The sequence below is a fragment of the Diadema antillarum genome, unplaced genomic scaffold (assembly GCF_040938485.1).
Source record: "Diadema antillarum isolate AM-2024a unplaced genomic scaffold, OU_Dant_1.0 seq00000846_RagTag, whole genome shotgun sequence".
Lineage (NCBI taxonomy): Eukaryota > Metazoa > Echinodermata > Echinoidea > Diadematoida > Diadematidae > Diadema > Diadema antillarum.
In genome coordinates, this window is record NW_027271720.1 from 779,862 (window position 1) to 791,961 (window position 12,100).

General features: G+C 37.2%; 1 protein-coding gene across 1 annotated transcript in view; it reads right to left on the reverse strand.

Moving 5' to 3' along the window:
• Positions 1 to 12,100, reverse strand: part of LOC139740269 (xaa-Pro aminopeptidase 1-like) — a 39,867-nt gene that overhangs the window by 10,417 nt on the left and 17,350 nt on the right. Inside the window, exons 6-14 of the mRNA XM_071650851.1 lie at positions 11,537 to 11,656; positions 10,035 to 10,193; positions 9,365 to 9,466; positions 7,984 to 8,065; positions 5,917 to 6,005; positions 5,115 to 5,230; positions 3,596 to 3,682; positions 1,673 to 1,738; positions 821 to 891 (exon numbers count right to left, since the gene is read on the reverse strand). Coding sequence (XP_071506952.1) covers positions 821 to 891; positions 1,673 to 1,738; positions 3,596 to 3,682; positions 5,115 to 5,230; positions 5,917 to 6,005; positions 7,984 to 8,065; positions 9,365 to 9,466; positions 10,035 to 10,193; positions 11,537 to 11,656 — 892 coding nt within the window. The remainder of the gene's footprint in view (positions 1 to 820; positions 892 to 1,672; positions 1,739 to 3,595; positions 3,683 to 5,114; positions 5,231 to 5,916; positions 6,006 to 7,983; positions 8,066 to 9,364; positions 9,467 to 10,034; positions 10,194 to 11,536; positions 11,657 to 12,100) is intronic.

A 12,100-nucleotide genomic window follows, 5' to 3' on the forward strand; every position in this document is an offset into this window, starting at 1 on the left:
TTTTGGGCATTTGATATCAATACCGCATAATGTAAGGATTTCTTCATTTTTTTTTTGTTCTTGCAAGAAATCGACAAAACTGCCCAACGGACAAACAGAGAAAATCATGAAGTCAAGGACGCCATTTTTATCTGACCTTTCTCGCATCCAGGAGAGGCTTTGTTTTTGTTTGATGATGCCATTTCTCTATGGCCTCCTATCATTTGCCCAACTATACAGTATGCCCCCCTAAAAAAAAACAACTAAAAATTACAATCGGATATTTGCCTCTATAACACCCAATAAGATTAAATCGTCTAAATGCTACTTAAGGATCTTAAAATATGACATCTTAGCTCTATTTTGCAAAAAACACCATTCGATTTGGTTAAGCGGTCACAGAGAAATGTGGATCGTTGTATAACATGTCACGAGTCTGATTTTTCCAAGTTTAGCAGTTGGATGCTCTTGGACTTCATATTAAAGTGTGAACACAATAGACAGAACTTGGAGGGAGGGGATTCCTGACACGCTCTGCAAAAGTCCTCATTTCTCTTTGACCACTGAGGCAAATTGAATGGGGTATTCTGTAAGATGAGGGCAATGATTTATGGCTTCATACCCTGAAATCGTGTTTGGATTGATTTACTATTTTTAAAGTTATCGTTGCTGAGGGTACCGTTGTATCTTTTTTTTTGCCATACGATATTGTTAATTGAGTTTTTATCAAGTCGGTATATAAAGCTTACTCTTGCCTCGGAAATCAACCAATACGAAGCCGTCATTCTGAAAGTAAAGTAAACAGAAAAATGAATCTCATATCATCATGTATCATACTTACTGTCTGAATTCGATGGCCTTGTCCATCACGATCAGCTCACTGAGTTCGTCGATGTTGCCGTTCTCTTTATCCTAACGGAATATAAAATGGCACGTAGTCAATGACATACCATGCCTATAATAACCGTTGCTGTATTTCCACTGTATGGTATATAATACACCCGATTTCAGAGGTAAGGACGTACTAGCATTGGGTGGTGTACAAAAACTTACATAATGGCAGCAGAACGTCATTCAAGGTGTACCGGCATTTCAATCAGATTATGGAAGTGAGGATTACTTTCAGTATTAGCTTTGTAACTGTCAGGCTTAAGTATCTAGGGGTCACATCATTCAGAGAGGAAGTAGGCATCCTATACGCTTCAGGGAACATTTACATTTTTCTCACTATTGGCATGATTGGTGTGAAATTGATGATGATACATGATAAACTACATGTGATTGCAACTTATTTAATCAAGTAAATATTGATAACACTAACTGTCTTTTTTTTTTGTTACAGACCACTGCATGCGTCAATATTTTAATTGAAAATATTTGCTCGTTGTTGTCGACCGGAAAATATTGTCATGATTGTTTGATTCTTTTTAACTGGTTTCAGACAGACCATCTTCATTCCTCAAAATGTCGCATTTGCAAAAGTAATTACAACTGGACAATATAATGTAATTGATATTTGATAAACATGATAAAAAAAAGGAAATCGTTCCTCACACATTGCCTTTCTTCCTGTAGTGTGGAAATACTTTTTACAGCCTTGAATAATTCCCTGAAAATCACTCGGAGCGAAATGAAACAAAGACAATTATCATCAAAACAATGAACGAATGTTTTGATGAGTGAAAACCCTTACCTCCAGACTGTCCATAGTTTTTTGTAGCCAAGTTCCAAGCTTGCACAGGGCTATAGAATCATATTTCTGAAGAAATAGAGAGAAAGGAGAGAAAGAGATGAAAGGAAAATAAAGATTAATAAGAGGAAATTACCAAATACCATTGAAAAACTAGAGAAAGAATTAAATATTATCCCCAAGAAGCAGAACACAAGACAAAATAGACTATTGAAAATGCAAAATTAATTTGTACAACTGATCCTTTACAGGCTGTAAGTCAATGTAGGCTAATAAATTATCAGTGATTATAATGTATCGTGAAACCGTCTGTTCTACAGGAAGAACCATGAAGGAGCCTACTCAATTATGAAATAGATAGATGGATAGATAGATAGATAGATAAATTGATAGATAAACAGACAGATAGATAGATAGATAGATAGAGAGAGAGAGCTTTCCAGCAATGCTCGCCAAAGCTTGCATTAGGAGTGACGTTCCACTTCATTGTAGGATTGTACACATATCACATGCCGGACGGATAGAATAATGACCAGTGATGACGAAAGAATAATTGTTAACAAAAATCATCGATTTCACCTACACTGGGTTAAACGTCCTGTTGATGGCATCAGGCTGTTAGTGATAGCAGCTGTACAATCTGGTTCCAAGGTGTATTTGTGTGTTACAAATGATGCACATTCCAGAGAGCGTTAGCAAGAATTATCCACCTTTTAGTAACTATAATGGAACAATCTGAAACTAGTATGTTTTGGACTGTTCCAAAGTTAAAGGGGGTGGATAATTCTTATTAATGTTTTGATTTATTGTTTTAATGGTTACATGGATTCTTTTCATTTTTGATGGTACAACTTAACTATCCATGCATTGTGCTGTACAGAAATGGCCTTTCATGAAAAATTAAGTAGGCCTACTCAATGAAATTGAATTGCAGCCGAGCGCAGACGATTTTTACCCTAAAAATAAACAGGTAATGAGACAACTCGTTCAAAGATAGTTTCGGCTGAAAATCAACTTCCTGCAGTATTCGACACTTTGCGGGCCAATCCGGTACGGTGGATTTGACAAGGCTTTTGTAGATTACGGCAAGCCAACTGAATAGACAAATATATGTATTTGAGCAATCATATCTCTAAGCGGTTGTTAGTTCTTGTCATTGGTAAATTAACTTAGCCCCGCCGGGCATGTGAGGCAAAATGAAAGACTGGTCACTTGATTGCTCACAGCCAATTATTTGATTAGGATCCATGTCACCGTTTTATAATTCAAACTATACTGTTTAGTATTGCGTAGCCAGGCAACGGGGGTAATGCGCGTTGGAAATACGCGGAATGCGATTAAAAGAGGGCCTGTCTAAGGGTGCGTTTATAAGATTTTGCCGGCCTAGAATCACTGTTTTGAAACACTGTTTTGAAACACTGTTTCAAATCACACTTTCGTCAGGAGAGCGTTTATAAGATTTTTTTCTCCGAGCATGTTGGGGCTCTCGTTCAGACTGTGCCATTGCGCAATTCACTCTGCGCAGTTTTTCCTCGGCAAAAGGTCAAACAGGGTGCGCGCAAGGCATTGTGACGTCATTATAAACAGTGTTTGCGATCGCGGTTGCGTTTATAAGATTTTTGAAACACTGATTCTACAGAAACACTGTTTTGAAACGCACTATTTTGTGCGATTTGAATCAGTGTTTCAAAACACTGTTTCAAATCACGGCGAGCGTTTATAAGAATTTGTTTTCGAGCTAGAATCACTGTTTGGCCAGAAACAGTGTTTCAAAACACTTTTTCTGGCCAGAAGAAAAATCTTATAAACGCATCCTAAAACACATATTGTTTTATAGATAAAATTCATATTCGCTATAGAAACTAAAGCCTTCCACAGGACGTCGACGTTGATATGACTTCAGAATGTGACCTAAGTGTAACTCACATGGGCTAGCTTCATTCCGTCTACTTCAGTCGGGTTCTTCTGGGCCTTCATCAACAGTATGGGTGATGCTTGGATCAGTTGCTTTTCCTGTAATCACATAAAATCACGCGCGTCGAGACAGATCATTATACTTTTATATATAATATATGCATATAATCATGTGTGTGTGTGTGTGTGTGTGTGTGTGTGTGTGTGTCTGTGTGTCTGTCTGTCTGTCTGTCTGTGTGTGTTCTGGCCTATGTGTGTATTCATAGACCTACATGTAAAGTGTGCAAGCTCAAATGAATTTTCTAGATCAAAATGGAAATACTAATTACACGGCAAATGATGCACCCAAGTGCAGCTTCTTCGGTCTCCAGTTTATAGATTAGAATTGCACGAGGAATAAGTTGCGGAATGAATAATCATAGTCCATCTGTCCATATAGGATAGGAAGAGTTTGTGGCGGAGAATGCGCTATGTAGTTTCTTCAATCTTATGGTGATTGCTAGAAGAAATATGCATCGCGACATTTATCCCCCTGAGCATGAATTAAATTCACAGTACTGTACTATATACTACACGATCATACACACGTTTCGCGAAATCAGAGTTCACGCTATAGAATACACTATACAGTTCACCAGTAACACAGCACAGAAAGGCAGAATTTTGAAGTGATGTTCAGCCACTATCCGGACGTGCTCAAGCAGTGATGATGGAAAAGTGATTTCAGTCTCAGTATCAAAACTTCTACAAAACACGATCTACCTATCTATCCGAATCTAGTCTATGGTCGTTATCACTGTTTTTATAACTACCATTACCCTTATCATCCTCATTATCATGGTAACACCATCATCGTGTTTGATATCTCTTATGTTATCACTGCCCGCCTAATTTTTTTTTTCAGTACATGTATAAACAAAATTTGAAAGTTGTTGAAGAAGTATAATGATTTGTGTATTTTTGATATATTTTAGTCTATACGTTTGTGTATGTATATGTGATGGTGACATGAAGATTATGTATAATTTTTCTAGCAGATTTCTCAATGTGTATGTATAAGTGTATTTGATGAATTCTGCTATTTTGGTCATCAGGTGGTTTTTTATATATGTATATATAATTGTGTAGTTTTATATCTTAATTGTAGACTGATTGTATGACTATGTATGTTACCATAACATGAAATATCACACTGTACAAAATTCTGCAATTCAGCCATCTTCATGGCTGCAAATGAATTTTTTAATTAACCATTACCATTACCATTACCATCATCATTACCATTAATTCATCATCATTATAATCATTAGCATCATTACCATTACATTGCTCTGGGAAATATTGTCATTTTCAGTTCAGTTCAATTCAATTCAATTCAACTCAATTCAATTCAATTCAATTCAATTCAATTCAATTCAATTCAATTCACCTAACATGTCCATGTAATTATTGTCATTATCATTATTTTTAATGAAGAATTTTTGAGGCTTTCTCTCAAGAGTGAAGACTATTTTGGTGGGATCGTTCTTACCTCTGGAACAGACTGGTAGATGAAATAGCTGCAGACGTCACTAAACCATATCGTGTGCCCGTCAAGGTTTGGAAGGTCAATGTCGAATTGTGGGTAATCCAGCACAGTGACACATACTGCAAAGTGACATGTAATCATTTAGAACGACAGACCGTCAATAATGTCGCTGTTATACATACGTTGGGATTTTTGCATATTTTTGTTTTTATGAACATGCACGGAGACTATGGTTTTGGTATTATGCGTTTATAAGAACTGATTATTACAAATATTATTATCATTTTCATCATTGTTGTTACTACCATCATTATAATCAATGATCGTGTATTGTATAGCGGTTTGCTTATCATACGGGTTTTATTTTCCTATAAATATCAGTGCGTGTGACGTGCTGTATCACCAGGATTTAGGGAGAGTATTCGAATGTTTTAATCTGCCTATGGAATCACAGAAACAGCAAACAACAGACATACACACATAACGCATACATACACGCACACACACACGCACCTCACTAAACTTTACCTTTTTTACTCCGGCATGTGATATCTATATACTATGGCGGGCGAAATGTGTCGTAAATATCACAACTATGCAAATGTACAGCCATGGAATAGATGTCAGATTTTATTTAATCAGAACGCAAGAAACCGCAACCATAATTCAACTGTGCAACTGTTGCACAGTTGAATAGTTGAATAGGGGACTTTAAATATCAAGATGATGTCAGAGATTTATGTGACGCTTCTTGACCACGTTTCGTGGACCACAGCAGAATATGAGCGGATTACTCGATACCCACCGTCATCAGTACACGGGGTAGTCAACTTGAGATGAGCCCTCACATTGTCATCCGCGTCAACTCGCCTTGCCTTGTCATACACGTAAAGCCTGTAAATTCAGTTTTCAAAAGTATACGTATGATAACACACGTTGTTACCAGGATGAGCTAAAATGCGAGGGGGTGGAATGTTGGTCTTGATCCATTTTCTTCATCAATGTCTGTGTTAATCTATAACCTTCGATAATCACATTCTTTATTTTTTTGTGAAACTTTTTGCATATTGAAGGGCTGATTTCACTGAGCACGCGAACGATTTGCGAAGGACGCGAATGGTAAAATTCAGCATTCGCATTTTAGTCTGCAAAAGAGCGCCAAACGAACGCGGGGGTTCGGATGCGTCGTCTGTTTGCGGATGTCGTCCTTACTTCGGCGAGGATTTCAAAAAAATTGAAATTTTTTGCGAACCCTTTCCGCACACTGGGTCGTGAATTCCTCATGATTTGTTCTCGAAAATGTCTTTAAAGCCTCGTCATATGCGCAAGACCTTCACAAGACGTGTGGAATGTTCGCAAAATCTTCGTGAAACTCCAAACAGACCCCGAAACTAACTTTGGAGAATATCTCGCGCATGTTTCGCAAAATCCGCGAAATTCTTCCGATCATTTTACGGCATAACCGCAAACTGTTTGCGTACTTTTTGAGACATTCTGATGAACGTTTGGGGCATGTTTGGGGGCAAATCCGCACCCTTGATGCCAGCTCTATGTTTTCTATAAATCAAAATCGTATCATACATCCACACATCAAACAACTATATATGTAGTAACAGAAATTTTAAAAAACCAGCAAAGAGAACGAAATGTTTGATATAAAGAAATCACATCAGAATACACTTAAAATGAATCTATAAAGTACGCCAAAAATATATTTGAAACTTAAGATAATGTGTGAGGAAACCCGCAAAAAAATCAAATGCTTATGGAGGTATATGTGCTCAGAAAAACTGTCGCACACGCACACACAACAGAGAAATAGAGGAACAGAGAGGAGAAATACACGAAAGAAAAAAAAATTCAACTCAGAAAAACTCAGAAAATTCAACTTGAAAGACAGCTTTCGGCTCTCCTTGGAAACATTTTTCCCATGATTATTGAAAAAATTTCGTGTACGTAACTGGCTGTACTTTAGCAATGGTACATACAACATTCGTATTACATACTAGTACGTCGTGAGAACTTCGCACAAACTGCGTAAGAATGGTTTTCGAGTTCGTTGTCGGGACACATTCGGTGAAAAACTTTTCCGAATGTTGGATTTTGCCATTCGCGTCCTTCGCAAATCGTTCGAAAGACTTTGAGAACTAAACATCTTGTTAGATAACAATGAAGATGATGATGATGAAGATGATGATGATAATATTTGGAATGATAATAGTGATAAAATTATATGATCATAATAACAGTAATAAAAATTAAATAAAAAAGGCTATGATTAGTAGCATTATTAGAACATTATAATATATGTTGGCCCACAACTCCTAAGACATTATAGACCTGATGTATGGAATGCTTCCTCTATCCATCTAAACCAAGTAACATCCTTCTGAAAATCTTTTCAAAGAATTACAAAGGAATCATAATATAAATCATTGATTGAATTCATTTGCAAAACTTGATTTTTCGAGGAAAATCTAATTTTAACAAAATCTCTTGTAAATGTTACTAAGATACCTTCGTTTGTAGGCCTATATTGTCATCTTGAACGAAAAGTTACAGAAATAGAGTGTGATGAAAAAACACACCTTTTTTGTTATTGGTAATTCTTATCCTCGTGCATGGTGAACGTTATAATTGTAATTATCCAATTTTGAACTTTGCAAAACATACAGGAAACTTCACAATGATCAGCTGATGATTCTTTTTTGCACTTAATCGTTGTACTGGTAAAGATGTAATGAATATCTGTCTAGGCTGCAACGATACCAAAATAAGTAGACTAACGAATAAATAAATAAATACATGAATTAATACATAAATACATAATGAACAAATTGATTAATATCTTGGTGGTGAATACAATCCTTACCATACATCGTTTAATCCAACAATGGCGTACGAGATAAACATGGGATTGTACGGAATATCTTCTCCACGCAGGTTAAACAGCCCTACAAAAAAAAAGAACAAAGAGTTCAAGGTTATTGAAACACACACACACACGCACACACACACACACAATAAGAGAAACAACAACGTATATTTTACTTAGAAATCAAGGATGCTTAAAAGATCACACGATTTTAACAATGTTTGACTTGAAAACATTAGGAGAATTTGTAATTGAGGAAGGTACCTCAACAATTTACGGGGAGTTAACGGACCGTGAAAGTATCGTGAAGTGATCAGTGCAATAATGGGTAAAGATTTCGAGAGGTTTGGCATTATTTTTTTTTTTATAGAACATGGGCGCGAAATTTCCCGTACAATGTACTTCAACGCAGCTGAGACCATAATGTTATGTCTTTTATCATTATATGTGACCCTGCATCACAAAACCAACAAAAAGTCGCCAGACATGAATTTTTAGTTAACATGGTTAAGGGCAGATTCTAAAAGAGCAGACTCTTAGCTTTAAAATGATGTATAAGTCAATTCGAATGGACTCACCTAACCTATTTAAATCATTGGAAAGAAAGCACACACTCTTTAAAAGTGTGAACTGAGAAAAGAAGCTCTGAAGTATAAGGGTCTATTCAAGCGCTTAATCTTTACCAAGCCGTGCTACACATGTAGCTGTGCGATGAATGGGACATAAAGGATGTAAACCACCATAGCAACAACAATGGAGGAATTATCAGATTAAGCTGAAATTGAGCATGCTTTATTGACACATTTTGTCCATGATTATTACCAACTTCCAATGCAGTAGCATTATTCTGTCAAAAGTTATTAGAGTTGAAAATGAAGAGTTTGTAAAGGGACTCTTAAGATACGAAAAGGGGGCTGGAAAAGATATACCTAATCGCACTACTTTACAAAAAAATACAAAGAATTGTAGAAAACGGCTGAAAACACACTTTCCCATTCGTTTTATGATCCCAAATGAGGCAGAAGAAGAAGAGCTCTTCCAGAAAATAATATGATAAACCTAAGATTGACTTGGTTGACCTGTTTCACTTTTTTTTTCGGCGGGGGGGGGGGGCGGTAAAATTAAGTGGTGCGACTTTTTGTTGGTTTTGTGATACACGGTCACATAATTATACTGATTACCTTTGACTTTATTAGGTTTCATAAATGATCACTATGAATGCCATTAACAGTAGTTAGTTCAGCTCTTTTTTTATTCTTCAAATGCATAGGACATAATGTTTTAACATCCGCACTCTTTGCAGAGTGGAGATAGATAGAAACATCCATCAGTGTGAACACGATTGTACGAGGGGGGGGGGGGGGGGTGCTGGACTCACAGGCGACCTCGTCAAGCTTCGTAACAATGAGGTGCGTCGCGTTCACACTCTCCTCCATCATCATCTCCCTGATTTCAACGATCTTGTCATCCCAATCTTGACCTGTGCGGACAAAACAGTTTATATATAGGGACAGTGGAAATCCACTTATACGATAAAAAATATGTAAAAATCCGACAAACAAACAAACAAACAAACAAACACAAAAATAATGATCTCACAGAGCAAGTATTCGATATTTTTTTATTGACTTGACTATAATGTGGTTAAAGTGAAAGTCCCAGCATCGAGTCAAATTGCCATTCTCTTTGTTACATAAGACAACCAGAGAAAAAAAAAATATAACAGATCCGAACAAATTTACAGGCTGTATATAGGTTGACACTGGGAGTTATTTGAATGAAAGTTTCAAGAAAAGTTGATAATAGTGACAATGGTTTCTCTGCTCAGGGATCACGATTAATTCCACAAAATTTAAACATGGAGTTGTCGATTTATGTACTACATGATGTAAAATTAGGAAAAATCGTCTGGAATGCCCCATTAAGAGCTGGGGACATCCTCCTGTCAGGACCACCACTTAGATGGTATTGACATTGTGTATTAACTTGTAATATTGTGTGTGCACGCTATGAATCATAAGAGTTTAGACAACGTTGTGGATTCACACCTGAGTATTCCACGCCTAGGACCAGTAAGTTTTGTCCGGGATAAGGGGGGATGTCGTCCAGCTCTTCCCAAGTCTGGTCCACCAGGTTATCCAGGCTGGACACCATCGCCAGGTTGCGTCCCGAATTCGCCACCGTGTCCAGATAACTTTGCACACTACCTGTGGATGGTGACGGTAAAGGGAAGAGAAGAGGGGGAGGGGGGGGGGGGCAAATGGACAGAGAGGGAAAAGGGGGGTGGAAGGGGGAGGTTGAGGGAAAGTGTGAATGACAATGAGGAAGGAGAGTTTGAGGTTCAGCGAGAAAGAAGAATAGAGGAGACAAAGGGGAAAGAGAGAAGACAGTGAGTGGATTGTGAGGTGTGAAGTAAAAGTTTGATTAGAGGTATTCATCATAACAAAAACATGTCTTGTTGTTTGATACGGTAGTTATGCTTTATGCAAATTTAGTGTAAGAGATTCTTTTGGGGACCTAAACTAAACATGCTGTGCTCTATAATTGGATTTCACGTCGTTTGTTTGTTTGTTTGTTTTTGTTGATAGATATAGTTTTCAATATACAAATATAACGTAGAATCTACTCTTGAAATTTACCATCTTTGTTATTATGTTTAATGCAAATTAATGCTCAAGGCAAAAGTTTCGCATTTCCTTTGTAGCCTTGATAAATTTGTTTATTTGTTTTGCATTTCATTATTAGCCCCCCTAAAAACAAACAAACAAACACCGAACATAGTGGAAATAAACTCAACTAAACAACCGTTTCTTATGTTATGGTCTTTTCAGAAATGGTCAAATCGGTTTCATTTCATGAACGAAATGGAACCAATCAGGAATACAACACAAAGTAGGTAACGCTCAGGTAATCGCAGCTGCCATTTTGTGATATTTGAATGATCTTGATATGTATCTTCGTCTTATTTTTCGTTTTCTGGTTTCGCTCCCATTTTCACCAACATCATGAACATGTTGCTTGACTTTCCCCTGCTCTTATTTAAGATATAATTGTCCCCCTTTGGTATATTTTCAAGGAAACTAGACGTACAGAATATGACCTCCAATCATATCAAACTTCGAAACAATCGTAGGCACGTCTTGGGCCGTATGGATCCTCAATACACACAAGAAAAAAAAAAGTTCGATTTTGCACCATGGTGCAGATTAATGTCACACTATTGAGCACCTTTAAAGGTACAACTTTACAACACTCCTTTAAGAGAGGTGCAAGATTTTACTTTCTGAGATCTTCTAAGATCTATAACTTTCTCCTTGTGGTATATGCATTTTCAAGGAAACCGGATATACAGTACATGACCACCAATCAGTGCCAATCAACTTCATATTTATCGTAAGTGTGTCTGAGGTCCAAGAGATCATCTTTTCGTATGGGTTCTCGGTGGTACATCTATACGAGGATTTTGCGAATTGAAAGCTGAAACCTTTTCACATAACACCAATCGTCATATCGAGAATGATTTTGCTCTATTGTTTAGTGATAAACTTACTTATCGACAAGAGGGTGGGGTCGTAACCGATTTGGCTGCCATCCGGGAGATTGGCTCCCATCGTCGGGTCAGTAGAAGTGCTAACCAACCACTCAGCTGTTGTCGGCACACCTTCTTCTCCTGCATGTTACATATAATATGGGAAAATAAACAATGACTTTGTTTGATGTATGTGTTTTTATTGGGTATGGACCAGCTGAAGAACAGCCATTGGCTGAAGCAAGCTGAAACGAAATAAACTGAACTGAACTGAACTGAACTGAACTGAACTGAACTGAACTGAACTGAACTGAACTGAAATAAACTGAACTGAACTGAACTGAACTGCACTGAAAATAAACTGAACTGAACTGAACTGAACTGAACTGAACTGACAAAAGCAACAGATTACGACGATATCGACGTATGTCAAAAATAAGCATGCTCAAGACCAATTGGGTAGAATATCATTTAATATCGTCTTTGGGAGGGAAGGACGTTGAACTTATAAATGTTCAATGTCTTGTGAATGCCTGGGCTATGAGGTGGAGGGGCTACCTTCACATTTTTCGTTTGCTCAAGCCA